Source organism: Coloeus monedula (assembly GCF_965178545.1).
Source record: "Coloeus monedula genome assembly, chromosome: 19".
Classification (NCBI taxonomy): domain Eukaryota; kingdom Metazoa; phylum Chordata; class Aves; order Passeriformes; family Corvidae; genus Coloeus; species Coloeus monedula.
The window spans coordinates 5,705,424-5,732,207 of record NC_138799.1 but is presented as its reverse complement, the minus strand read 5'-3'; the positions used below and the strand labels follow the sequence as shown (position 1 = coordinate 5,732,207).

The 26,784-nt window shown below is 48.0% G+C and overlaps 2 protein-coding genes across 2 annotated transcripts in view; one reads left to right on the top strand and one right to left on the bottom strand.

Moving 5' to 3' along the window:
- Nucleotides 1-779: 779 nt before the first annotated feature.
- On the bottom strand, nucleotides 780-4,191 carry NAT9 (N-acetyltransferase 9). Its single transcript, XM_082294061.1, has 6 exons — nucleotides 3,848-4,191; nucleotides 3,012-3,121; nucleotides 1,927-2,061; nucleotides 1,647-1,706; nucleotides 1,393-1,487; nucleotides 780-1,304 (listed from the first exon to the last, which is right to left on the bottom strand). The coding sequence occupies exons 1-6, from the start codon at nucleotides 3,922-3,924 to the stop codon at nucleotides 1,158-1,160; spliced, it is 624 nt and encodes a 207-aa protein (XP_082150187.1). The 5' UTR covers nucleotides 3,925-4,191; the 3' UTR covers nucleotides 780-1,157.
- A 1,849-nt stretch (nucleotides 4,192-6,040) lies between these two features.
- TMEM104 (transmembrane protein 104) overlaps nucleotides 6,041-26,784 on the top strand; it is a 42,395-nt gene continuing 21,651 nt past the window's right edge. Inside the window, exons 1-7 of the mRNA XM_082293903.1 lie at nucleotides 6,041-6,154; nucleotides 7,944-8,065; nucleotides 9,960-10,041; nucleotides 10,955-11,057; nucleotides 11,448-11,528; nucleotides 15,868-15,967; nucleotides 16,748-16,856. Of these exons, the coding sequence (XP_082150029.1) occupies nucleotides 6,110-6,154; nucleotides 7,944-8,065; nucleotides 9,960-10,041; nucleotides 10,955-11,057; nucleotides 11,448-11,528; nucleotides 15,868-15,967; nucleotides 16,748-16,856 (642 nt within the window). The 5' untranslated portion in view covers nucleotides 6,041-6,109. The remainder of the gene's footprint in view (nucleotides 6,155-7,943; nucleotides 8,066-9,959; nucleotides 10,042-10,954; nucleotides 11,058-11,447; nucleotides 11,529-15,867; nucleotides 15,968-16,747; nucleotides 16,857-26,784) is intronic.

The window sequence follows — 26,784 nt, the reverse complement described above, 5'->3', positions numbered from 1 at the left end:
GATAATTTGTGATCTAGGATTAGCCACTCCAGCTGCTGTTACAGTAGGAAGACACACAGGAGCATCAGTTATCCTTCTGACCTTCTGTCCTCTCCTGTAGCAGCTTCCCTGCTGTGGACAGCATGTGTAGGGCAGGAGAGGTCAGGCTGAGTAACTGCACAGGGAAGTTTGTCCAGTGGGAGTCTGGCAAGTGCCTCTTTTTCATCCACAGACCTCGCAACTACTGTAGCAGAGGCTGGATAACTCCTGCCCTAAACGTATCTGCCCCCCAGTAAGAGATATTTCCCCCCCATTCATCTCAGTGGAGAGCAACAAATGGAGCCTCCAGGCTCAGCAGAGCAGTCCTGAGCTGCTGGAAGAAGGGAGCTGTCTCCTTTCAGTGTGTTCTCCTCCTTGCTTTCATCAAAGCAGCCAAGGAAAATTAAATGCAACATCACTGCTGGCCTGAGGTTTTCAGCCCTGGAGCACAGCCCTGAAGCTGAAGGGCCTTTATCTCAGAAGCCTCCTGCAGCTCTCAGCCCCTCATCATGGTGGGGCTCAGATCTAGTCTTGATCAGCCAGTATCAGCAACTTCCATCATATTAATTTGCCCTTTGTGCTCACTCACACCTGGGCTTCTCCCTGCCAGGACCCAGCAGTGCCCCCTGCAACCTAACAGACCCCAGGACATTTGGTTTAAAGAGTCTCTGCTATCCTTTACAGCTTCTAAACCACTCTTTGAGCTGCCAAAGTGAGCAGCTGAGCCCCACATAGTGCTCAGACACCTCAGATCTTTGTGATTTTTATTCAAGAGTAAAAAAGATTGAGCTGCCAGTATATTAAACTGCCTCACTGATGACTCCTGATTTGAGAGCAGTGGGAAGTTTCTGCTTGTCCAGGAATCAACTGCTGGTGATTTTAGGTTCTGCTGGAACAGCACATCAAAGTCAGAGTCATTCCTAGCCAAACGTGTGAGTTAGTGGCTGTTCCCCAGGCCCAAATTTCAGGCAGTAATCCTGGCTGGAGCAGCAAAGTGCAAAGGTGACAAGATGACAAAGCAGCTGAAGGAGACAGATGAAAACAGTTCCAGTGCTGGCTCAGTGGTGTCCTCCACACCCAGACCTTGAAACAACGTCCAACTTCTCCTTGGAAACCCAGCTGGTGTCTGGGTGTGCCTGTCAGGTGTCCAGCACCCCAGCTGCCTGCTTCAGCTCAGCGTAGCTCTTCTCCTCCACGTGGTTTGTCTGCTCCAGGAGCCACCGTCTCTCCTGGTCACTGACATCCAGCCTCAGCGTCACCTCCTGGAAAACGCTGTTCACAGCAACCTGCAGCACACAGAGGAAAGCAGCTCAATCCCAGCCACAGGGCAAATGCTGCTCGCATTCTCTGTGGAGAAGATGGGCATTACTACACCTCCTTAAAGTGAAGCTTTTTGAACATGCAGATACTGGCTTCATTTTCCTGACCAATCTTAGCCTCAAACTTGGTGATGCCCAGGTTTCTCACTCCTGCAGAAGAAGTCAGAGAGAGGTACTTCTATTACCTGCTACATCTATAAAAGCACAGGACTCCACTTGTGGGGCAGATGCATCCCTTACCACCCTGCCTGTATCACTGGGAATTATGTGCTCCCAGATCCCAGCCCCACCACACTCCTGTTCCCTCACCATAGGCCATCATCAGCAGAGTTGCCTCCTTGCCAAACCCTCTGCCACGGTAGCTGGGCTCTGAAAGAGACAGCACAGAGTCAGCATCCAGTTAGGGGACACAAACCAGCCACACCAGACACTTCTCAGAAGAGGCTGTGACCTGGACACGCCAGGGACTGATCAGTGCTGAACAGCCATGGTAAAGCATGAGACTAAAAAGCTGATGCAGGAACATCAACAACTGCCTGCAGCATGCAGCCACAGTGACAGAGCCCCAAGCTATGAAGGAGAACTTGACCTGCAATCATGATTTCAATCTCGCCCAGAGTCGGGTCCTCGGTGTTGGTGAGGAAGAGATTCACATCCCCCACCATGGAGTTCTCCTCTGCCTGCCCAGGCCAGCGCCCCGCATCCAGCACAATGAAGGTGCACTCTGGGGAAAACAAGAACGTGACAGCACCTTCAGAGTGTGCTGATAATGATTCATAAATTACCAAAGAACGAAATTAAAGGTATATAATGGACAGAGGAACAACAGTTTCCACGTGTTAACAGCAAGGAAGAGTTAATAATTAGGCTTCCCACACCAGCTGTGCCTGTTCCCACCCGCAGAAATGTAAGAAATACTTTGAAAAACCCACTGTGAGGATGGCACAGACACCAAGACTAGAAACAGCCTGTGGAAGAAGTGTGAGAACTTCCTTCCCATGTCTGAGGTCTCCCTGCCTTGTCTTACTCAGCAGCAAGTTGGGGCAAAGAATTGTTTGGTGCACAAGAGGCTGAGACTGAATGATTCACCCGGTCCATGTTATTGCTGCTCTGAGTAAGGTTTTTAATGCCACCTAAGGCAAATGCTCCAGAATGAGGCCTTTGCCAGCTTCAGTATGTTCCAGCTGACTAAACTTCTACCAGGCTTTTATGGGCAGTGATTCATTACCTGTAGGAGAGTCAGGGAACCAATTTAATCAACACACCTCAACCAGGCGATCATAAAATCATTCAATTTATCAAGGAGAAATACAACCTTCTATCCACCTTTATTGCAATGATCAGACCTGGGGAGTGTTGGCTGTGCAGGAGTGATGCTGAAAGATTTTTAGCTCAGCACAAAATGCTGTGGGAAATGAAGCACTACAGTCTCTGGAAAACTGCATAAAAAGGACACAAACAGCTCGAGGAAGTGGATATTCTCCACTTCCTTCAGTATATACCATCTATAATGAGAAAACCAGTTCAAGCTGCTGTTGTAGAAAGTCTCACATCCCCTCTGGTTTAGGGGAACCCACTCACAGGGCACTCCCGGATCACTGTGGGTCCTTCTCAGAATGGAAAGGACCTGCTCACCACTCCCACCCTCCCTCAGAAAGCGTTCCAGATGCTCACTGTCAGCGTCATCCTGCCAGCTGCGCTGCATTTCGTACTCCTGCTCCAGGCTCAGGGGCTCCGAGGCCGTCAGGCGCTGCAGCTCCTCCGACTGCATCCACTCGTGGTACCTGGCAATGCATCCGGGCCCTCATCACTGCCCCAGCTGCAGCACCGCAGGAGGAGCCCCAACAGTGCTCTAGGGGTCAGGCCATCACAAAGCAGCTCTGGCAACACCAGCCTGGCTTTTATGGCAACTTAAAATGTATCTGCAAGCCTCTGTCCCTTAGCTAACACAGTGCTCTCTGTGGAAATTTAGGAAGCTTGCCATCCTGGGGCTTTGTCTGGAGTGCCCAATGCAAACCTGATGTTTTTAGAGTTCTGCTGCATTTCATCCCGAGTGACACTGACACAGCACCTCCTGGACACTGACAAAACACTAACGCTGGTGCCTTTGTGCTGATTTACTTTACAAACTGTTGGCATGCCTAATTTGTCAAACATCCACCTGGCTTTACACGCTGAAGCTTTGCTCTTCCACTGTCACCAGGGAAAGGCCTCCATGAACAGAAGAACTGCTGCGTTCACCCACAGCCAGGTATTTCCCTTTCCCAGGGGCACAGGTGAAGTTCTCTCTGCCAGCAGGGCTGGCACAGACCACAGCCCTGGCAGGGACGGTGCTGCCGGGCACGGAGAGCATCTCACTGAGTTCCTAGGAGTCCTCTGACTGATTCCCAGGGGGGAGCGGGCCCTGCAGCTGCCACTCTGCCCTGACCTTCCTGACCCCAACATGGTCCTCAAAGGGAGAATGGAATCAGACCATGCAGGAGCGTCCGAGGAGGGCACGGGGCACGTACCGGAGCACGTGTGCAGCGGTGTAGGGCACCAGCGTCACCTTCTTTCCTCGCAGCACCGTGTCCTGGTTAATCTTCATGGCCTCTGAACTGAGGGAGAGACCCAACGCCCCACTCGGTGTCTCCGCCAAGGCCAAGGGATGGGGCAGCGTGGCCTGGGGCCTTTCGGGAGCGCCCGGTGGCTCTCAGTGTCCGGATCTCCCAGGTCGCACCAATACCCCTGCATTAAAACGCCCGAATCCCTGTTCCAATCTCGCGGCGGGACCCCCGGGGCTGGGGGCGATCCGGGGGAACAGGGGGGACTCGGCACGGGCAGTCACGGGCGCCCGCCCTGCCCCCTTCCGCGCATGCGCGCAGACCCCCGCACCTCCCCGCCACGGGATGTGTGGCGTCATCGCTCCGCCCCGTCTGCCCCGCCCCTTATTGCCCCGCCCCTTATTGCCCCGCCCCTTGTTGCCCCGCCCCTTATTGCCCCGCCCCTTATTGCCCCGCCCCTTATTGCCCCGGCCCCGCCCCGCGCCTGCCGTGACCCAATCGCGCTCGGCGCCCTCACCCTGTCCCCGCCCCCGCTCCGTCCCCGCCCCGCTCCTGCCTCCAGGCCACGCCCCTTTCCTGCACGGCCCCGCCCCTCTCTGGCCCCGCCCCTTCCCGGGCCTCGCCCATTCGTGCCACGCCCCCTGCAGGCCCCACCCCGTCCCCCTGGGCCCCGCCCCCTGCCCTCACCCAATCGCGCTCGGCCCCTTCGCCCCGCCCCGCCCCGCCAGCCGGTCACGTGCGCGGAAGGCTCCGCTCGAGGGCAGCGCGTGCGCCGTGAGTGCCCCCGCGCGGCCGGGGGCGGGGCCGCGGGCACGAGCTGCTGCTGCCGCCGCCGGTGAGGGGCCGGGGGTGCCGAGGGGTCCCGGGCGGGACGCCGCCCCTCAGAGGAGGTTCGGGGGCGGCCCTGTGTGGGGACAGCGTGGGATGAGGGCTGGGGAGGGGCTCGACGGGCGGGGAGAGGCCTGGGGAGGGTCCTGGTGTGAGGCGGTGGTTGCACCGGAGCGGCGGGACACGGGCGGGGGGAGAAGGCCGTGGGATGGGGGAGGCGGCTGCCGGGGCTGTAGGCGCTCTGTGGGGCGGGGGGAGTTCCCCGGGGAGGGCAGCGGGGGCGAGCAGCGTTCCGTCTGTGGGACAGGCCTGGGGGGAGCCAGGCCGGGGTAGGGCCGGGGGGCTCTGGTGCCCTCGGTGGGCCCCGGGCCCTGGGGTCGGTTCCCCCGGCTCGGCTGGGGGCCCTGCACGGGGACACGCTGTCCCCGGCCGCGTCCCGGGGTGTTCGTTGTCTTGCTGCTTGCTCTGGCTTTGCCAAGCTTGGCTTCGGTGTTTTGAGCCGAGGTTTGTTCTAAAAGGTGGTGTTATGACCTGTTCTTCTGAGGCTGGTCCAGTTGTGACCTCAGTGAGCTGTGCTCCCTGATTCTTTTCTGTCATGCAGCGTAGGTGTACAAGCTTAGAACTGTTTGGGTTTTTTAGTGGAGCTCAGCTTGTGCTGATGGCTTGTCCCAGCTGGTGTGGCTGAGTAGGAGCACATGTAGAAGCATGAGGCCCTTAAACAATTCAGTTATGGCTAATCATTGACACTGAAACCTTCCAGAAGGCTTCAGTTCCCCCCTACACCTCTAGTTTTTTTTAACAATGTAAAGCTTCTCCAGTACTTCTGCTTTGGAAATGTTGGTGTGTGAAAAGCATCTTGGTGTGTTTAATTGGTCCAATATTTTCATTTGTCTACTTATTTCTGAATTTAGGAGGAGAGACTTTAGGCTGGTTTTTGCTGTTTGGTTTGCAGGAGGCATGTGTTTGTAAGGAGTAGTAGCTGCATGAGAAGCAGCAGTTTGAGATCATCCTCAAGGCAGTCATTTTTCCTGTTGAGGTTTTAGTTGTCTGAAACAGCCCCTCTGGCTGTTTGGAGAAGATGAAATTTGGTCATCACATGCTGTGAAAGGGCAGGGTCTTTTGGTTGCTTTTAAACCAGTTTAACAGGTATGAAAACTTCTCACAGAGCACTGAACCAAGTGGTGTTGGTGAGTGGGGTCTGTCTGACGGACAAGGTCCTGCTGGAATGTGTTCAAGTACCAGAAAACTGGTGTGCAAAAGCTAACTTGTGAGTTCTTCCTTTTCCCAGCAAAGATAACACAGTGTTATGATGTTTCCCTAGGTTAAAGGCAACAGAAGTTGAAAACACCCTCCCAAAAATATCCTTCTGGCTTTGCTCTGGGGTTCCCCTCCACCTTCAGGATGGCAGGTGGCATCACTGACACCGGAGAGCTTTACTCTCCCTATGTAAGTTCCACTGCTTGTGGGTTTGGTCACAAGTTTTTTTTCAAAATCCTCTTGCCTCAGCGTTGTGTTTGCAAATCCTACTTCCTCATGGACACAACCTCAGCATTTCAGGAGATGATGGAGGTCAAAGGTGGTTAAAAATGCTTGGTGTTTGTAGTTATTGGGTTTTTTTGCATCACAGATCACTTTTCATAAAGTAAAGGGATGACGTCTGCTTAAAGTATAGATCTAAAAGTGCTAAAAAGAGTTTAATGTCCCATACCAGCTCTTCATCCTACTGCCCACTTTCTCACATTTTGTTAATGTTTTCATCTACCCAAATTGTCATTGGCATAAACGGGGGGACTGGGACATTGAAACTATCCCACTTTCTTCTTTTTTGTTGCTTTAAATAAACAATTTCTCCTGAATTTCTCAAAGTTTACTTAGCTGCAGCTGTTGCAGTAATTTGTTTTATACCACTTCATTAAAAGTGAGTAATTAAGAGGTTTCTTCCCTGTAATGTGGTGTCCTGTGCAACTGCAGAGCCAATTACCGCTTTCCTATATTACTGGAAATACCGGTTTTCATAGCCACAAGTCTTCATAAAATGTCAGCTTTTAAAAACAACACTTTGTAAACAGTGTTTTTGTTTTTTTAAGTGAACTCAATAAATATAGAACCAGCCCTGAAGTCTGTGTGTTGGATTTTAAATGCTTTAAAATTTTCATCTCCATGTTAATGATTGAGTGTAGGAGAAGTGGATATTAGGCTGCAGAAATAGGTCACAACTGAGAAAATGGAGAAGTAAGACAATAACTGGGATGTCTGGACCTTCAAGGATTAGTGTCACCTGCTCTGATGTTGTTATGCTGGTGCATGAATTTCCTAGAGTAATCTCAAAGGCTGAGACTCTCCTCTTTCCCTGAAGATGTCTGACCAGGCTGAACATACAGGCACCCTCTAAACTCTGCTTGACCAAAGGAAAAGCCTCGTTCTGGGATGTTCAGCAAAAGACGAATTTGCTGTGCTTATGCCAGTGAAGTGCTCTCAGGGTCACTGGGGAATAGTTCTCCTGGTGTTAATTGCTCCACACCCAGAAAAGTCTGCTCATACACAGCTCTTTACTGGCTTTCCTCTGGAGGGACTCTGACCTATATTAAAATAACCCCACCAAAGCACAACTACTTTTGCAGCTTTTGATCTTGAATTCAGCTAAATTCATAGCCTGGGGGGTCCTGTCCAAGTGCAGAGTTCTCTTTTGTCTCTGGACACTGAAAAAGCTCATTGCCAGGGAAGATAAAATCCTTTCCCTTCAGGAAGTAAAATCCCTTCTTCAGCATTTGCTCAGCTTCTTACTGGTAAAATGGCAAGCAGGCTTTGAATTAGAATTCTGTTTGGATATTTCCTGCTTGACTGAGAATAAAAGATCCTGAAAGGTGCATAGTCATAACTACTTGTGTTCAGGTCAGAAAAAAAGGAGAGACCCCAACCCACTTCTGGTAGAAGGCAGTGATTTGAAAACAAACAAAAAAAAATCTCATGTACTTTATAACTTTACAGGCTAGAGAGGAAAAAATAATTTAAAATTATTAGAAAACTGGAGGGGAATGTCAGTGCCTCCAGAAATGTGCTGACACCCACATTGTTCTCTTTGGATGGCAGTCCCCTTCTCCAGTTATTTCTCACGTGGACTTGCTCCCACCCTGCTGGCTCAGGGATTGCCCTGTCCATTTAAATCAGGGGGTGTGTGAGGTGTTTTGGGTGATTCCTGGCACGCTCTGATGCTGGATCATGTGGCTGGTTGCAGGTTGGCCTGGTTTACATGTTCAACCTCATCGTCGGAACGGGAGCCCTGACCATGCCCAAGGCCTTTGCCACAGCAGGATGGCTTGTCAGCCTCATCCTCCTGCTGTTCCTGGGATTTATGAGGTAGGATGTGAGTGTGTGTCTTTAGGGGACTGGGAGGTTCAGCAGGGTGAGGACAGTGTGAAGACTTCTGCTGTTTTCCTGTGTGCTCTGTCCCTCTGCTCCTTGAGTGTTGGTTTCTGCAGTGGTGTTGCCTCTGGACCTGATTTGGGGGGGGATACACTTCCTGACTCTGCTACATTCCATTTCCTGACTGATGGGAAGGACTTTTTTTCTTCCAGTCCAGAGTCTTCTGGAACCTTTATCCCAGCTACCTTTTTGACATTGTCCTTGCTGTGGATAAATTCCATGCTTGCCTCTGGCACGGATCAGTTCCCCAAACACCAACCAGGTCACAGGTGGCACAGGGTCAAGTCTTTGCTTTGTGGCTTGCAGATGTGTAAGCTTTCTCTTTCTCACAGCTGCAAGAGTGTCAGGAACACAAATTCCTGTATATTCAGGCCTGTCTTAGCCCCTCCAGACCTGTGCTGCTCAAGACCTTGGAGGTGGTCTCCTGTTTGTCATGCTGGCTCACTGTGAGCCCCTGCCCGGGTGCCTCCCTGCTGGAGCAGCAGGTGGAGCTGAAGGCTGAGGATACAGCACTGATTTCTAAGGAGTTACTGATACAATTGCCATCTTCTGGTGGGCTGGGAATCGCTGCTTGCTCCTTGCTTGGTTTTAAAATAAAATAAAACAAAATCCCCTCCTGCCATTTTTATAAATGGACTTTTGAAGTCCCAGCCTTTTCAGTAACCAGCTCTGCCAACCTGAATGTGCCTTTGGTTTGGAGGCAGAGCTTTTGGGATCTGTTCTGAGCTGCTGTGCAGGGGGACTGTATGGTCAGTACTGACTGTACAAATGCTTGTGAGTGCCTCACCTCAGAGCTTGGTGCTGCCAAGGTTTGATCAAATGCTATCTGTGGGGTTACGAGTAACTGGAGCTTTAGAAGCAATTCCTTTTAGCTATGTTAGTTTAAAAGCATAAATTCAATATATGGAACTCAGCACCAGCAGACGATCCTTCATGGTCAGCAGAAGAGCACAAACCTCCAAACCTGTGCACCCAAACTGCAGTGGATTAAGCTGAGAAGACACAGCTCAAAGTGCTGCATGCCTTGGGAGCTCTGTTGCTTTTGTCCTGGTATTTGTGACTTCCTTGTGCCCACTGGGCACCGTCACAAAAAGCCTGGGTGGAAATTGCTACACAGGCCTCAGCACTTCCTTATTCTTGCAAAACTGATCTCTTATTTGAGCTTGATAGGCAAGTCCAGTTCCTGAAGCAGTGAGAAACCACTTTAAAGCCTTAGATTGATTTGAGGGGGTTTTAAAATTTATTGATTCATATTATAGGACTGGTTTTAGCTGAGATAATGATATTCCTTCCATCAGTGGCTCTCCCTGTCTCCCTGGATGGCTTTTTCGCTGTCCTCCAGTATTTGCCTGCACGTGTGATCTGCTCCTTGTTCTTGTATTGATGCTTTGCTTCTGATGCCATGTGTAAGATTCTTTAAGGGACCAGAGTACCTTTGCCACAAGCTTCAGAATAGAACTGGGTTTGTCCTAGGTTCTAAAAAGAGGAAGGAAACTTGCTTTCTAGCAAAGGTCAAAGTCCTCTTGCTGCCTTCAACCCACAGGAACACCAGGAATGTGACTTCCAAATATCTAAAATGTTATTATATCTGAAGGTGTGTTATATTTTACTGCGTGTTGTGGTCTGCTTGAACACCTGAATCTCAAGAGCAGAAGGGAGCAATAAGCTGAGATGAAACACTGTCAAAACAGTGTGTGGGGAGCTGGCAAAAGGATTGTTTTGGTTTGTTTGTTTGCTTCAACAAACAGATGGGAATTATTCTCCATCTCTCTTCAGTGACAGTTCTTGACTATTACTGATGATATCAATTGAATTTTTCTCTCTGTAGCTATATGACTACGACCTTTGTGGTGGAAGCCATGGCTGCTGCAAATGCCCAGCTGAGATGGAAGAGAATGGAAAAACACAAGGTTTGTGTGGGGTTTAATTTTTCCTTTTTCTCCTGTTGTTGTATCACATAGGATTTTCCTGGCATTTCCCTGCATCTTTGCCTTGCCTCGTTACTAACTCTAAAGAAATAAATTTCTACTGTACTTAACTTTGCCATATAAAATATAGCTGTTAGTTCCCTGTGGGGTTGCTCATTAAAGACAGGATTTTCTGTTCCTGCTTTGAAAAATCTCTTGTGCTGTTCACATTTCTTACTGATCACGCTCTCCTTGCCCAGAAGCGCTGCTCACTGAATGTGGAGAGCTGGCAGCCAATATATTGGTGCTATTTGGAGTGTGCTGAGGACTATAAATCCTTGTTGATCTCAGGTCATTTAACTGGGACAGGCTGGGATGTCCTTGCTGTTACTCGGGCTGTATCCCAGGTTGTGGACAGTTCTGAATTATGTCCTTGCTGTAAAACTTGTGGCTTTACTGGATCAGAGGGAGGCATAATTGTTTGCACTAATTTAGACCCCTGCCTTGGTATCAGTGTGATGGAGTTAGGAACTAGACCTGCCTGCTCTGGATAGATATGGTTGGATTTATTTTTTTCTACCAGTTCTGCAACACTGCAGATCTGCCGGAAGTTTCCAGCTTCCTTGTGCCACTTATCGCTGCATGAATTGGGCAGTGTTGCTGTGTGTGTGTATGACCCGGGGCTGGGACAGCAGAGCCTGTCACTCACTTCAGCCTGCTTTGCTAATGTCCTCTTCTGCCCTCCACAGCATCCCAAGGGCTCCCTGGTATTGCCTTTGCTTGCATGTCCTACCCTCCCTGTTTGGGACCTTCCTTTGAGTGTCTGGAACACTCAGTGTGACCGTGGCACTGGGGGTGGCACAGCCTGTACTGTGGGTAGCAGATATCTCAGCAGTGGTCTGGTCTTTTCATGCAGGAGGATGATGAAGATGAGGATTCTTCTTCTGGAGTGTCTGACAGTGATGTTCTCCTCCACGATGGCTACGAGCGAGCAGAGACGCGGCCTATCCTGTCAGTTCGTGAGTACCCAGTTCATGCTTTCACTGGTGTGAGGCCTCTTCTCTGCAGACAGTGTTCCAGTGGTCTCTTCTGTCCGTTTCACCCTTAATTCCACATGCTCTCATCCCAAAGTCCTCAGCACTTGCAAGATAAGACTCATTGAGAATTCAGTTTGCCTTCTGCAGCCTGATAAAGATCTTTTCCTTCTAGGTCACTAAGATGAGAGCATCTTATTTTCCAAACACTTCTAAACTAGCTTTAGCAGAGTAATTGGCCCAGTGACTCTGCAGCTGTGGAGTTGTACATACTGTCCTTCAAACTGCTGCTAGAGCCTCCCAAGCATCCAGGTAATCTGGCCTCAGGGCTTATTGGAGGGACTGGTTGAAACACTTCTTGTTTTTAACTTGCAGAGAGACGTGGCTCAGCCAATATCTTTGAAATCACTGAGAGGGTGGAAATGGGCCAGATGGCTTCCATGTTCTTCAATAAAGGTAAGTGATGAACATTTTCAAGTCCCTGTGGGTCCTCCTGCACGTTGTGTGTATGGCTGTTCCGTAAGTTTGCATGCTTCTCAGTGTCGGTTTGCATCCTGAGTTTGTGATAATTCCACCCAAATGTGCTGTTCCTTCTCTCTGTGGACTGTATTCATCCTTCTTTGTGATGTTTCTACAAAGTATTTATGGGCCAGCTGGGCCAGAACCTGCTGTGGTGGGCATGGAACCAGCAAAACACTGCAGGTTATGGGACCAGTTTGTTGATACAGACAAGTGTAAGTCAGTGCCTTTTCTGACTGCACTTCACCTACCTCTGAACTGCATCTGTCCTCTGTGACCTCCACTGTCTGAAGCCCAGCTGTACTGTTTTCCAGCTCCATCTTGGTTGTAGCATTTGAGAGTAAGACACTCAGGCTTCCTTGAGCCCTGTAAATAGCAGTCTGAAGGAGAGAGACTTCTGATAGGAGCTTCTAGGAATTGTCTGCGTCTGGGGAATCATCAGGAGAGCTGGGACATGAGCTGCTGAAGAGGTCCCTGCTGAGGATATGATAGACAGCTGGCTTGTCTTTTTGCTTTTAAATGTCTTTTGTATGCCAGGGAACAAACTTGTAACCCTGCTGTAATAAAGCCCTATCCGTTCCTGTGTGTGATAGAAATGCAAACCACAGTGATGAGGATTCTGAAACCTGTAAAGCAGGACAATGAAATGCTGTGCAGAGCCAGAACATCATCAGACACCATGGCTGTGCAGTTTTGAGCCTGTCAGGCCCCATTTTTTGTGGAAAGTGATGTTTTTCCCTTGTTCACTGACCACCTTGCAAAGAGGTGATGGAAGGCTGGGTTTTTTCCACTGCATTACATCAGTATTATGCCAGCGTAAAGCTGTTGCCTCTGAAGGACAGCTGGGCTTAAGGAGTGAATATTCTTTGAACTTTATTTTTTGATTTTAAAGTTAATTGAATAAAACCTTTTAATTTTCCTGCGTGCCTCTTCGGGGATTTTGTAGATTTGAATCCACTTAGGACTATCAAAATAATCCACCTTGGACTAGGCTGCCATGTTTTTAGTCAGAGAAGTGAAGTGTGTCAGAAACATCTTGTTCCTGGTCTTGCCTCTAGCACTGAGTTGTTACAACCTTAGGCAAGTTTTCTTGCTTGTTTGCTTTGCTGTGTGTGAAATACAGTGAGCACATCCCTGTCTCCGATGTTCCTCTGAGGAGTAATATTTGAGAAGTGCTTTGAGAGCAATCATGTGAAAGGGTTCAGCAGTATTACTGAGCATTGGGCTGTGGAGGGCTGGTGATCACAGGAGTCAGTGTGTTCTCATCAAGTTTTGGGAGGCCCCTTCTTTGCATGTGCTTCACAGGGGAGCTGGAAAGGACCCCCAGAAGCCAGGCAGGTTCTGGGCCTCTCTGGTAGTAGAGGGTGCCTCAGCCAGTAGAGGGTGCTGGGAATATGTGTCCTCTCTCTGTCGGCGCTGATGTAGCTTCTGAGCAAAGTGAAATAAACTGCTTAGTACTCTTAAATCTTAATCCCTCTTCTTAATGTTGCTTTAGCCAGAGTTATCTGATTTCTGTGTTAGGGATCCTCCCCAGGGTGTACTCAGCCCATTGTGAAGGGATGAATCCATCTGCAGGAAGGTGGCTGGAACAGCTGCAGACCATGGCCTGACCCCACTTGTGACTTGCAGATGGGATGAGGTGCCCACAGCAAAGGGCCTGGGGCAGCTGTAACTCATTTGCTGCTCTCCCTCTGTCTGAGCTCAGCAGTGAGGCTCCATCCCTGTCACTGAGTCCCGATTCAGAGACACCCTCTGGCCTGCAAGTGGCTGCAGAGACAGACAGGTGAAGGGCCTCCCTCTGCAGGTCCCTGCTGAGGTGCCCCCTTCCCACAGCTGCACAGAAAAGCCTTCAGCAAGGGCAGCTGCTCAGTGACCACTTAGTGCAGAGAAACTGGGCCACACTGGGGAGTTCCCAGCTCCAAGCACCAGCCTGTGAGGTTTCACAGCTGGCAAATGTCTGGGTGTTTACTCATGATATACAAAGTATGGATCCAAACCCACGGTGATGGAGGGCTTCACAGCCTCCAGTGGGAAGGCTGATGAAAGCTGTGCAGTAGACCTCAAAACCCCTGATTTCTAGTGAGTTCTCTGCTCCTTTCCCTTGACTGATTTTTATTTTCAACAATCTGACAGGAGTTGAATCCGCAGTCCTAGGAGATAAGATGGGGATAAATCTCAATTTCAGATTGTCTGCTTTCTTAAAGGGAGCTGACTTAGGTTTAGGCTGTGAAGATCCTGTGTGCTCTTTTGAAAGAGCTGGCTCTGAAAGACTACTTTTTTCTTGATTTAATATTTTTATTTTTTAGTGTGCAATGTTGGATGCTTTCTTCTGGGACTGAGCAGTCATTTATTGCAGCAATAGATTCTAGGCACATCTATCATGCTGTTTCCTCACAGGAAGTCATTGATTTTTTTTTTTTTCACCCTGTTTTGTGCCCAGTAATGAAAGTATTGATCAGGGAGGGTCAGCAGCAGTTTATAAAAGAGCTGATACTAAAGTCTTCCTGTCTTGGAGAGGATGAGTTTGGGAGAGGAGTGTCACCTGTGCTTCCTGCAGACAGAGAGCTCTGCACTGGAATGGGGATGGAGTGTGTGCTGCTGGGTACTGGCTGGTGCTTCTGTGGCCTAGCTGGTCACATCAGCCTTATTTTGGGTGTATGGGGCAGCTGAGTCCTGAGACCAGTCACAGATCCCAAAACAGAATATCTGTCCGAGTCAGTGTAGTCCTGAGCTTCATGTCTCTGCAGCTTCTGTCCTATGTCAGATATTTTTTAAAACCTTCAACCCTTCTTAATGGGAAATTGGAGAAGACTGGTAGGTAGTTTGTTGCTGTTTCCAAAACAATTCAGAGACTCCCTAACTGTGAAGATGTCTTTCACAGAGCAAGAAAACAAGGGAAGAGCTATATGGAATGATCTGACAATTTCTGTGATAAGTCCATTTGTCTCCAGGAACAACTCCAGAGCACTGATTTAGTGTGCTACTGTACAGAAGCAGGGAAGTGCTCTCGGTGCTTTCCTGATACAGCCCCTTTTATGCTAAGCAGGTTCAGCATATGGAATAAGTTATTTAAACAAAGGAGAATGCCTATTAGTGTTTCCTGACATCCAGGGATCCAGGGGCAGTGTGATGGCAAATCATCAAAACATACTTTGGGGTACCCAAGCACACTAGGAATGAGTCCTCATTCCTGCAGCAGTGTTATCCTTGTTTGATAGTTGTCACAGCTGTGAGTGTGAGGTTTGCTAAGCTGCACTGGGATTAAGCATCAGGTGGCATCACAACTTGAAAGTACGAGCAGGTTTCTTAAGCTGTTTTCCTTCAATGTCAACTTGCTAAATTAAATAAATTTGAGGCTTTTATTCTGTAACTCATCTGACTCTGAAATAATCTTCCAATTTGTTTTTCCTTGGTGAGATTTATACAGATGTGCTTGCAAGAAGAGAATCCTGGAGTCTCATCAAGCATTTCTTGATCCCTGTAGATTTTAGCCCTTCACAGCAGTGTCTTCTTGTGTCTCAATAAGGCTGTTCTATGCACCCAATTAATTTGTGTAAGGGTTTTTTTTTAATCTCATAGGTGAAGGCAAGGCAAGATTTAAATTAAAAATAATTTTTAAAAGCGGAGAAAAAACCTATCCAAAAAAGCAAGTAGGGGCAGGAGCAGTGTATGTGGTGGCATCAGGGTAAGTAGGCTGCAGAAAGAGTTTTAAAGTTTGCAGGATTGGACCTTGGCTCAAGTTGCCAGTGGTAGGGAATCTCCCAAAGCAGCTCCATTTCAGCCCATTGGAATCAGAGCTCTGCAGGGCCAAATCCCTACAAATCCCTATTGTGAAGGTCCTGCAGGTTTGCAGTCAGAGGGTTTGGAATCAGCAGAGCCTAAAAACATTCTCTCTACATTTCACTTTGTCAGGCTGTGCTCACACTGAGTCTGAGAGCATCACCTGGATGTTTGCCTGTGGCTGTTCCGAGCTGACGGCTTCATCTGGCCAGTGACTTATGTGAGACCTGTTGGTCTTGACTGCAGGATGGGCTTGAACTAGAGGGTTTAGTGACAGTGCCAGCTATTGAAGGAGGCATAGTGGAGCTCTGAGACCCCTCATGCCTCATCATTTCCTGTTCCATGGTAAGTTCCCTGAGCTTGGGTGGAGTTTGCTGTAGAAACTATGGAGACAAATGGTGATTTAAGACCTTAAAAATTTTGTATATTTGAAACGCAGAGTACAAGAGTCTCTGTGTACTCTGCTGAATCTGGACAATATTTTCTTTTTCTGCAGTGGGTGTCAACCTCTTCTATTTCTGCATAATTATCTACCTCTATGGAGATCTGGCAATCTATGCAGCAGCGGTGCCAGTCTCTCTCATGCAGGTGACCTGGTAAGTGTGCTTACTGCTGAGGGGCTGTGTGCTGCCAGGGGACAGGGCAGGCTTAGGGTTTGATGGGGTGATAAGTCTGACTAGGATCAGCTGTACTTTCCAAAACATGGGATGGAGAAATGACTCAAGGACAGCTCATCTCTTGTGGGTGGGAGGTGAAATTGTTTTGTATTCCCCACCTGAGTGCTTGCTGCCTGCCTGCAAAGTAGCTGACCTGATTCCAGACAAGTCCTCAGATGTGAAGTATTTCCAGCTTCAGCACTTGCAGACATAGGACTTGTTGCTCCACAGTTTGATTGCAATACTCTGCAGTGTGTTCCCTTCTCTGTCTCTTTGGGTAAGAGCTGGGAGGTGTGATGCTTACTAAGCCTGAGGCCAGTGAGTGGTGATGGTACATGGACTTAGCTCTGGACTGGGAGTGGTGCCTTTCTCAAAGAAACAGATAATGAAAAAGATTGGTTTGATCAAATCTGGGCTGGATTTGGACTTGTATCTCGAAAACGGAAAACCTCAGTGAACCATAAAAGACTTGAGCTCACCAGCTTGATGATCAAATGATCAAACTTGCAAATAACTGCAGGCAATTCAAGAATTTGCCTTCAAACCTCTGGTGCTCAGTGACTTGCTGTGTTACACCGTCCAGAAAATGTAAGAAAGTGAGTGTGATCAGGGACAGAGAGGAGGATTGGCCTCTGCTCATTCTTCTTTCTTGAATGCAGGAGAGGGGAAGACATCTGCTAGGAGTTAATTACTGTCTTTTGTTTCTCCCTCCTTTCCCAGCAGTGTCACTGGCAACCATTCTTGCAGTGTTGGAGATGGCACAAAGTACAACGACACGGACAAGTGCTGGGGGCCAATTCGAAGGATTGATGCTTACAGGCTGTATCTGGTGAGCTTCTTGAATTGGGATGACTATTGTTGCCATTTAAACTCTGCTTCTAGTGCATAGGGATTTTTATTTCTCATAGAAATAATGTAGTTCAAGTGAACAACGGAGTATGAAACTTTTGGTTAAGTCTGACTTTTTTGGCCAAATACCCCCTCCCTATTCTTGGTGACATGTCTGTGTTTGAACTTGTTGGGCATCAAAATGATCCTTATGGTTTTGAGTTTGAGTTCTGTCCATCTTGGTGTGTAGTTTTATATTGCTTAAGCAGGTGAGATGTTTTTGCCAAAGGCTGCGTTTTTCTTCACTGGGTTTTTCAGTGGCTGGCTAAGTAATATTCACTTGGGGGTAATTGTTGTCAAGATACTGAAGTCTATTAAACTCACTTGAGTGCTTTAGAATATAAAATAGCCAGAGTTGGAAGGGACCCGCAAGGATCATTGAGTCCATCCTTTATGTGAATAAAATTGTTAATGCTGCAGGAGAATCTGCTACTTGAAAGATGATGGAAACAACCAGCTTAGACAACATCCAGTGCTACTCACTGCCTTAGTAATAGCTTTGTCTAGTTCAGGATTGTCTATTGCATCTAATGCTGTGCTGGGGTTCTGCTCTGAACCCAGGGTTCTTCCCAAAGGATGATGAACATGGCTTCTCTAGAGCTTGGGGAGTGCTGAGTGCTTGTATTTGGAGACAGATGTTGGTAGGGCAAAATGGGAGGAGGGAAGGATGCCAGTGCTGCATAGTGTGGCTTCTGTTAAGGGTCTCAGTGAGAATTTTAAGTAAAAGGAATGAGGGTGGCTGCGTGTGTGCAGAGAAATCCAGAGGTAATTTTGGAGTTAGTACATTTTGGACATGCAGTGGATCACATTCAGTGTTATTGCAAAAGTAAGAGATAGGCCTCAGAAATATTAGTGAATGTCAAAGTCTAGTTAATTATTTAAGAGAAATATTATTGCTTTATTAAATTCTGTCTTGGTCTGCTTCTTTAAAACTTCTAGAAGATTGAAGATTTCCTTCCTGAATTTCAATAACTCTCCCTGACCCAGCAGAAGGAGCTAGTCAGAAAAAGCAGACATGCATTAATTACTGCCTGCAACTCTCGGATATTATGTCTATAATTCATGAAGATAATTGTTGTTACGACTTGCAAAATTAAAAAAATTAAGACTCTGTAAGCATTAGACTTGCAGTCTGTGTACATAACTCTCAGAGGAGCTTTTCCCTCTGCTTGTCTTGTGGATTTGGAAAATAAATATCTGCAAAGTCTTTGCTAGTGGTTAATCCTTTCCTGCTCAGTTACTGGGATGAGGCTTCAATGTTGTTCTCTGTGCCCCCTTAGATGGAGGGTGGGATTGTTTGTGGGAGAGCAGACCAGTCTATACTGGGTTACTGGTGGGGTCACAATCACTGTTTTCAGGAGGCTGCTGGGTGTCAGCATTACCTCCAAGTCGTGCTTTTCTCTTAAGGTCTCTAATGCTTATTACTGGGTGAGGATGGGAGTAAACTGGGACTTGTTCTGCCTCCAGCTCTTCTGGTCCCACTCCCTGCTTGACCTGTGTGGTTTCATTCTCCAAAAAGCAGAGAGGATGGTGACCTCCTTAGAGAGGGATAAGAGATGTAATAATTTATAAAACACTCAGACCACAGTACTGACCCTGGCTCTGAGTTTGGGTTGCCTCTGAAGTGGCTGTGCTGGCTAATATTTTTCCCCTGCTGTCCTGGTTAATACTTTCCCCACTGTCCTGTTTGCAGTGTGGACAACCAGTGACCAGTTGAGTTCTTAAACTTTCTGAGAGAAACTGGGGGATGGGAGGGCAGGGGAAGGAAGTCACTTGACTTCAAGCAAACAATTCAGTAGTAAACCACTGTAATTACCTCTACACATTTTGTCCAAGCTTCTTGTGTATAGAAATAGAGTTTTGAACATGCCAGAAAAGCTGAAACCTGCCTGTCTGAAGGGGAAAACGCAATATGAAAGTGAGGAAGGGTGAGATGCATCAAAAGCACAGCTTCTCTTGGTCCCAGGGGATCATACCCATAGAGAGCTATTCTGTTTTCTTAACTTTCTATTTTGAATTCTTGCCTGATGGAATAATTCAGGTTCCACGTTTCAGTGGACAAACAAGGTCTCTTTTTGCAGACAAGTTCCCCTGTGGCAAGGGGACAGATGGACACTGTGATCCCAAAAGAAAGCAGCTGAGTTTTTGGATCAGCCCATTTGTCCTAGATGCCTGCCTCTAGTTTTCCTACCTTATCTTAGTACTGTATTTAGGTTTAAGTGACTTTTAGGAGTAAGATGGGTGGATGTAGCTGAAACTTTTTGCCAGTTCCAATGAAGCAGTTCTCTGGAAGTAGTATTGTATTTCATACTCTGTGCATGACCCTACAGAAAACCTATTTTGGACTACCAGGAGAATGATCTATTTGAGGTTTTCTGGACAAATGGTGCCAATGGGAGCTGCCTTGTGCCAAGTCCCACCAGTCTGCCAAAGACCTGTGCTGCCTTCCTCCTGTCAACTTTTTCTCTCCCAAAACTGTGTCTTCTTTTCAACAAAAACCATTTCAAACATTGACTCTTCAAGCTGGGGATGGAGAGAAGAATAATGACTGACGTAAAAATCCTTTTTCACGCCTTATTGTCTAAAAAGGCTTCTGGAAGCTGTCTCTGCTCTGATTACTGTGAATGGAAGCTGAAAACTATGTACATAATGAGAATATTTAGACAGATTAAATTCTTCTCTTGAGACTTGCTTGTCTGTGCAGCATCTTTATTGCTGCTCCAAGATTTCACACCTAAGTGTGTCTGCAGAGTCTTCAGAGACCGCTAGGCCCCTATTAACCTTTGTCTGAATAAATGGTTGTCTCACTTCTTGTTTATAAATTGCTTTGGAAAATAAAGACTTGCAAAACAAATAAGTGAAGGCAAGGGCAGGAAATATGTAAATAGACTTTTTCTCCTGTCCCATCACTTGCTGCTAATATTTGCCTCCTTTTTGGGACCATAAAAGACCTGAGAGGTTTGAAGGGTGAGCCTTGCTGTGCTGTTCCACTCCTGTGAGGGCAAGACCCTGCAGGACAAACGGGCTGGAAGAAAGGCGTGTGTTGGGCAGCCCAGCGACCTTGTTGAAGAAAAGCAGTGATCACAGTTAAAGCAGATCGATTTCTTTCTATCTTTGCTTCAGACCTGTCACCACCCTGCCATGTCCTCAACAGCTGGAGTGACTCCCAAGTCCCTTGGCTGTCTCTGGCAATGGGGAGGACAGGGTCACGTTCTCTCAGTGCTGAATTCACACTTCAGTGCAGTTGCTTTATCATGCTCTCTGTAGGGTCCACGGGGCTCTGCTGTGGAGGTCGTGGGGAAGGGGCAGCAGATTTAAGTTTCAGATCTTTCATCGTAACACTTCCTTGTCTTTCTGTCCAAGTCATGTACGAGTGTGACATGATAGTCCCTGTTTCTAGAAAGCAGATACCCAGATAAATAAGAGATTAAATCCTGGGGATCAGCAGCCATTCAGAGTGTCTGATCCAAACTGTGTTCATGACCTGGCAAACAATGCTTCTGTTCTGCACCAGGGCAGCCGTTGAGGCTGAAAGCTCTACTCTGTTCCCAGCCCTCCTCTTCTGGCAATCTGGGACATGGTGTCTTCCCATGATGGAAAGGAAATGGCTTAAATTCTCAAGGGGAGCCGTGTGCCTTTCAGAAGAGGCACTGGCACAGGTACTCCTGGTAGCCTGGCTCGGTAGCGCGTCAAAGCCACGAGGTGCATCTGTTCTGTCTGAGTCTCTGTTGGTTTTTTTAGCTGATTGGGAAAGGGACGCGGCATCCGCTTGTGCCGGTTCACAGATGCTGCAGTATCGCAGGCAGCCCAGCGGGTGCGGGCCGGGCGAGGATGGGAGCGCAGATGGTTTAATGGAGATTATCCCAGTTGGAAACGTGCTTGTGCAGTGAAGAAAATGAGCGGGCTCGCAGGCGCTTACTGTCCCTCTTCAGGAGGGACAATGTCACCCCGGCCTGACGCTCTGATCGGTGGCCAGAGCGGGGCCGGGCTGCAGCTGCAGGAGGCTGCGCCGGGGGGTGAGGGGGTGGGCTGAGGACACACGTACCATTGTGCCATTGTACCATTGCTCAGTGCCGGCAGAACTTCATCAGCAAATGCCAAGGCTGAGCTGATAAGTGTTGATGTGGATCCCGTCGGCCTCGGCGCGGTGCTGCCTTCCTGGAGTGCTGGGCTCTGTGTGCCTGCTGCTGCATGTGCTCTGCTTCCCTCTATGGCATTTCTCCTTCCCGGCTCTGCCTGTGCCCTGCTCTGGGTAAAGGTGTCTCAGATTTTTATTGTCGAAACGGATCTTTCCAAATGCATTTACCTGCACTGGGGCGGTTTTATCAGCTTGTTTGGTACACAATGCTCTTGTGGCCTCCTGGTCCATTGTTGGCCTCTGTAGATTTTTATTTTTCGTTTTTTGATTTATATTTTGCCTCCCAACACTGATATGAGAGGAGCCCTCATGGCAGTACTTGAACATCTATGCTTGATCTAAACTGTCTGTTGCCATCTGGGAGCTGGAGCAACAGAGCTGGAGCAGTGCTGCAAGCCAGAATGCTTCTTCCAAGGGCACCTGGGTTTTCTCCATGGTTCCCTTTGCAGCAAGTGCTTTTCCTCTGCCCTGCCTTCCTCAGCTGTACCCTGCAGCAATATCCGGTAATAAATGGGTCACAGCTGCTGTCTCCTGGATATTTATTCTTACAGGTCTCAATGTCTAGAGACCTTGAGAGCCCATGGTGGGGAAGGGAGCTGCCTCAGTGGCAGGAGCTGGAGCAAGGAGGGCTGATTTCACAGCACATCAGTCAAAAAGGTTTGGGACACTTGTCCTGGGCTCCCAGAGTGAGCCAGTAAAAAGGAAGGAAAGCTGATGGAAGTTTATCCTGATGGTGTGAAGTCATCATCTTGTTTAAATAAATTGCTTAAACTGTAGCATTGTTGTGTTCTAGGTTACCTCAGCTTGCAGTAAGGATGCAGCAGGACTGGGGCACTATTAGCTTGTCACCCTGCATATCCTATAAGAAGTTGTTCATGGGTAAGACCTTCTTGCCAAAAATATTGCATTATATTCCTTCCCACAAATGCTTTGATGTGGTTTATTATGGTACTGATATAGAGATAGAAACTAATGTACAAAAAAGTCAGCTGCTACTTCTGTGCATAAAGGCAGTTCTAAAAGACTTCAAAATAAGGAAAAGCTTTTCAAGAGTCCAGAATATTGTGCTATTTCTGTGTGTACAGGCCACCTGAGTTTTGAAGCATTGCTGTGCCACGAAAGGAATTAGTACTGCATTAATTATCAATATCAGTAGGGCAAATTGTTACAGGTGCCTCTGACATACAGCATTGCTTGGCTAAAAGCCCTGTCTCAGAGGCTGATTGGAGTCTTCTCATGCCTCTCTTCTACTCGGCCTCCAAAAAGTAAGGTCAGTTAAGTTGTTGCTTTGGTCTGAAGTGGTTGAAGAGGGATAGGAGCCAAGTTCTGCTAAAATAAATGGTGTCTGGATGTGGGATGGGAAGGCAAGTCTCAGCTCTTTTTATTGCACAACTAATAGGTTGAAATTGGCACACAGCCTTGTTAATATGGCATAAATCCTGCCTTCTTCATCCTGGTCCATTCTTCTGTGGCCTCATCAATAAATCCTTTCAATTGCTTGCTCATCATATGCCTGTGACAGATAAACTGGCTCTACTGGAGGTTTCCAGACCCCTTGCGTTTCCTTATGCAAAGGGATCTGCAGATAATAACTGGCCTTGTGAAAAAGAGGTTCCTCCTGAGCCATCAGGAGGAGAGGCAGATGAGTGTGGTGAAATATGAACTTGTTGTACCAGTGACCTAAGAGCTGGAGCTCAGCTTCTGATGGGTGATTTTTCTTGCTTCCTTTTAACTGATGGCATTTTAAGTAAAAGAAACATCAGCCAGAAGGCAAACACTGGGTGGGAGAGTCAGCCTTTGGGACCAGACTGAAGCAACTGCAAGAACCACGCTTTGAAGCAACTAACATTAATGGATTAGCTTGTCTCTTTTCACTGGAAAATCAATAGTGCAGGGGACTGGAATGTGTTTTCTGTACAGAGCTGTCTGTTCACTTCACAATGAGAAGTGGGTTTTTCCTAAGTGGAGCTTGGGTTGTGCTTGTCACTTGGACGCTGAGCTTTTCCAAAGGACCAGTCCTGCCTCTCTGGCTCCTCCTGCAGGCTGGCAAGGGCTGTCTGGAACGGGAGGGTGTGGTGGTGCTGCTTGAAGGCATGGCCAGGTGTGCTGTAGGTGCTACCGGGCCTTCAGAGAAGCAAGGTGGCTGATGCAATGGGCAGAGGCCATCAGTGAGCTCAGACACTCTTGGCTTCCCCAAGGAGGACTGTCCTGCACACTTTAGTGCTTGGTTTAACTTACTTGGTGTTGGATGGTGAGCATGAACCTTGGAAGCTAACCAGCTAAGCAAACTGGATGAAGCAGTGGCTCTAGATAGATCTCTGTTTGCTTTTCTGCACATCCTGCAGCTGGGAGCTCACCAGAGGTGATGCTGGGCTCAAACCACAGCCCTGCTGCCCAGCACAGCCACCCTGCCAAGGCTGAGAGGCCATGCTGTTGCTTTCCCTGAATAAAGCTGTCTTTTGGAGTCAGCTCACTTGGGCAGAAAGGCACCAAAGCTGACACTGTTCTCTCCTGATACTGGAGACCAATCTCTCCTGAATAGGGCAGGTGTCAGAACCAATATATGTGATCAGCCTCTGCCCACACCGAGTGGTAAACGTTTAAAAAGGGCCTTTTAAAATTCCTTTCTTGGACTAGGCTGTTCCAGCAGAGTCACAAATCTTTGGTTTTCAGAACATTTGTAGAAAATAAGTAATAAATACATTTCCCCTGTGCAGTGTTACTTTTTGGACAGCATCCTAGGAGCCAGAGTTAGAGAAGACCTGTTAAGTCAGCTAAACAGACCCCTGGGAAATGCAATATAAGCCTTTTTCTTAACAGCATATTTTCCAGTATTTTGTTTGGTGCTTTAGCACCAGCTTTGTTTTTAAACAGAGGTCTGACCTTGCTGCCTGCTTGATTCACATCAGCATTTTCATCGAGTAAGACAGCAGTCTTGATCTCTCATCCCCTGAAATTACCATTAATTCCTTAATATACAGGTAGAAAGCACCAGGGCTGCAGAACTGTGCAGTTCTGCTGCTCTGAACGTTATCAGAAGCTGTGGAGGAAAGCTCTGGACAGACCCATATCTCTTTTTACTCCTAAATAAGTCTGCAACTTAACGTCATCCTAAATAGCGCTGTATGACTGAGTGAGATCACTGGCACTCTTGTCCAAAAATGTGGATTTTTGGACTACATCAGCAAATCCCACACGTAGCTCATGCCTCTGTAAGCAGGACTATAAATACAAATAATGCAGCTGGGATTTATCTTTTAAGTTGAAGGCGGTATAATGCTCTGGGGCAGAGCTGATCTCCCAGGCCTGTTGCACCAGTTTGGTGTGCACCGTACAGGGAAGAAGGCTGGAAGTGAACAGACACCCCACTAGCTCCAGGCAACAAGGCTTAATCTCTTCTTTTGTGCTAAGTAGTTACAAACTGAGGGACTTTCCTTCCCTTCAGGCAACTCCTGGCATGACACAGTGAGCAGGGTGATGCTGCCCCTGAAGCTGCATCCTCCAGGCAGCTGGAGAATCCTGTGAAACTCAACTGAGAAGTTTGTAGGGGAAAAAAGTAAAGAGGAAAACTAACAGCTTAGTGGTGGAAGCACTGTTGGTGTTGTGGCAGACAAGGGGTTAGTGGCCTTCAGGAACATTCATCCTTGCTGAACCCAAGTACCTCCTAACCCTGGCAGCTTGTAGCTTGACATGTTTGCAGGGCCCTCTGTGCATCCGTGTCATGCTGGTCCACGTCTCCCTTGCTTTGTGCTGTCTAACCCCGGGGCTTTTGTAGTCAATATAAATACTGTTGTAGTTGCCAATGCCCTGCCAGGAGAGGCAACAAATATGCAGGAATTTGGGGCAGTATCTGTGTATAAAGATGATGCCCTCACACTTTCTTGGGGGAAACTCATTAATCTCTTGTACCACGTAAATGAATTGGGGAGGCAGAGAACAACTCCTCAAGGTTACCCAGTGTCAGGAAGGAGGAAAGCTCCACTTTCATACGCTGTGGGAGATCAGAGCAAGCTGGTGGTGGGGGGTACAGCCAAACTTGGCTCTGCACCTTCTCTGCTGTCCTTCCAAGTATCACAGCCCAAGCATTCAGCTCTGCTGCATCTATCCACTTTGCTGCTTCCCTCCTGCTTGTTCAGATGCAATTAGGAGATGCAGAATAAGGGGGAGCCAGGGGTCAAGGAGGCGGTAAAGTGATTACAAGATGCTGCAAACGGCTGTGCCATAAATACTCCAATGATAAAAAATTAGATGCCAGTCACCTCGGGGTTATTGCTGGCCTCTATCTCTCTCTTGTTGTGAAAAATGATAATGGAAGTGTATTTACCCCAGAGAGCGTAAGCTTGCCGCTGGCTGTGATCCTGCACACCCCAGGTATGCCAGGGACAGAATCCTTGCACCTAATGACTTTCTGAGAACACTTTGTGCCTGAATTCCTTCAATTTAAGTGGAGAAAGAACTGGTATTTCTGGGTATTCTTTCCAAAGTGGAATGTTCCCGGTGCTCAGAGATTGGCCAGTTCCAGAAACAGACTGTGGCCCTGAGTAAGGACAGGGAGAGGAGAGCAGCACCCTCAAGTACTGCCTTGCTGTCCTTGTGCTGCTTCTGCCTTGGCCTCCCAGAGCTGCATGTGGAGGCTGCCCAGTTCACAGCTGGTTTTTGGTGTGTTGGATGCCCAGCAACATCAGAGCTTGTAAAGAGCTGGGGTGACTACACCTTTTTGCTGGGTGGGCAGTTAGAATCAAATGCTTGTCCTGGGCCAGAGCCTTTGAAAATCTCTAGATAGTATTCAGATCCACTGAAGTTGGTATCTTTGGGGATACAAGCACTTCTTTTCATCCCTTGCAGAAAGTCTTCCATTTTGGAAGAGGCCTTGGGATCGCTGTGGCACAGGAACTGTGGGAGGCAGCATCCAGCTTAAAGGGTACTGTGGGTGAAAGGCCACTTTGCTTCGCTGGCACAAACCAGCCTGGCAGCAGCAGAGGTCTTAATTCCTGGAGGATACCTCCTCTCTGCCTGAAGGAACTGGGGAAAAGGTGGGTGAGGGCTCCTCAGTGCCAGGAATATGCCTGGTGTGAGTTATGATTATAAAACTCTGCCAGGTGTCCCGAGACCAGCACGTTAATTACCAGAGCTGCTGTGGCAGCTGCCTGCTGTACCCAAAGCATAACTGCCCTTGTTTCTTCAGCTATAAATATTCCTTGTGGGATGTCTGGTGGCTGCATCCTCCCTCCATTGTGACTTCCTGACTCCACAGGGGATCTGGAGGTTAAAATCCCTCTTGCCTCTCAACTTCTTTGAGCAATCCTTGTTCTGTGGCTAGTTTATCTCTTTTCAACCAACTTTGAGCTTCATAACAGCTTGTCTGCTGATAACTTGCTGCCTATCAGCACGGCCCCTGCTGCAGCCCTGCCTCCAGCCTTGAGAGGCTGTCGATTTTCAGCTTTTTTTTTTTTTTTTTTTTTTAGCTCTCTAAAAAGCTCCTTCCTGAACAATCAGACTCTTTCCATGTATTTATATTTGTACTGTCCACTGCAAGGGGTAAAGCTTTACCAAGGAAAGCTTGGATTGCTGCCCTTGCTGATAGGCCATCTGGCTCTGTAGCTTGAGATATGAGCTCATGTAGGACAGAAACATGGCCTTGTCACCCTAGTGAAGGGGATGAGAGATGGCAGAGGGGACACCACACTCAAGACCCTTTTCCCTTAAGATGTTTCAGCTGAAAAGCCCTGAG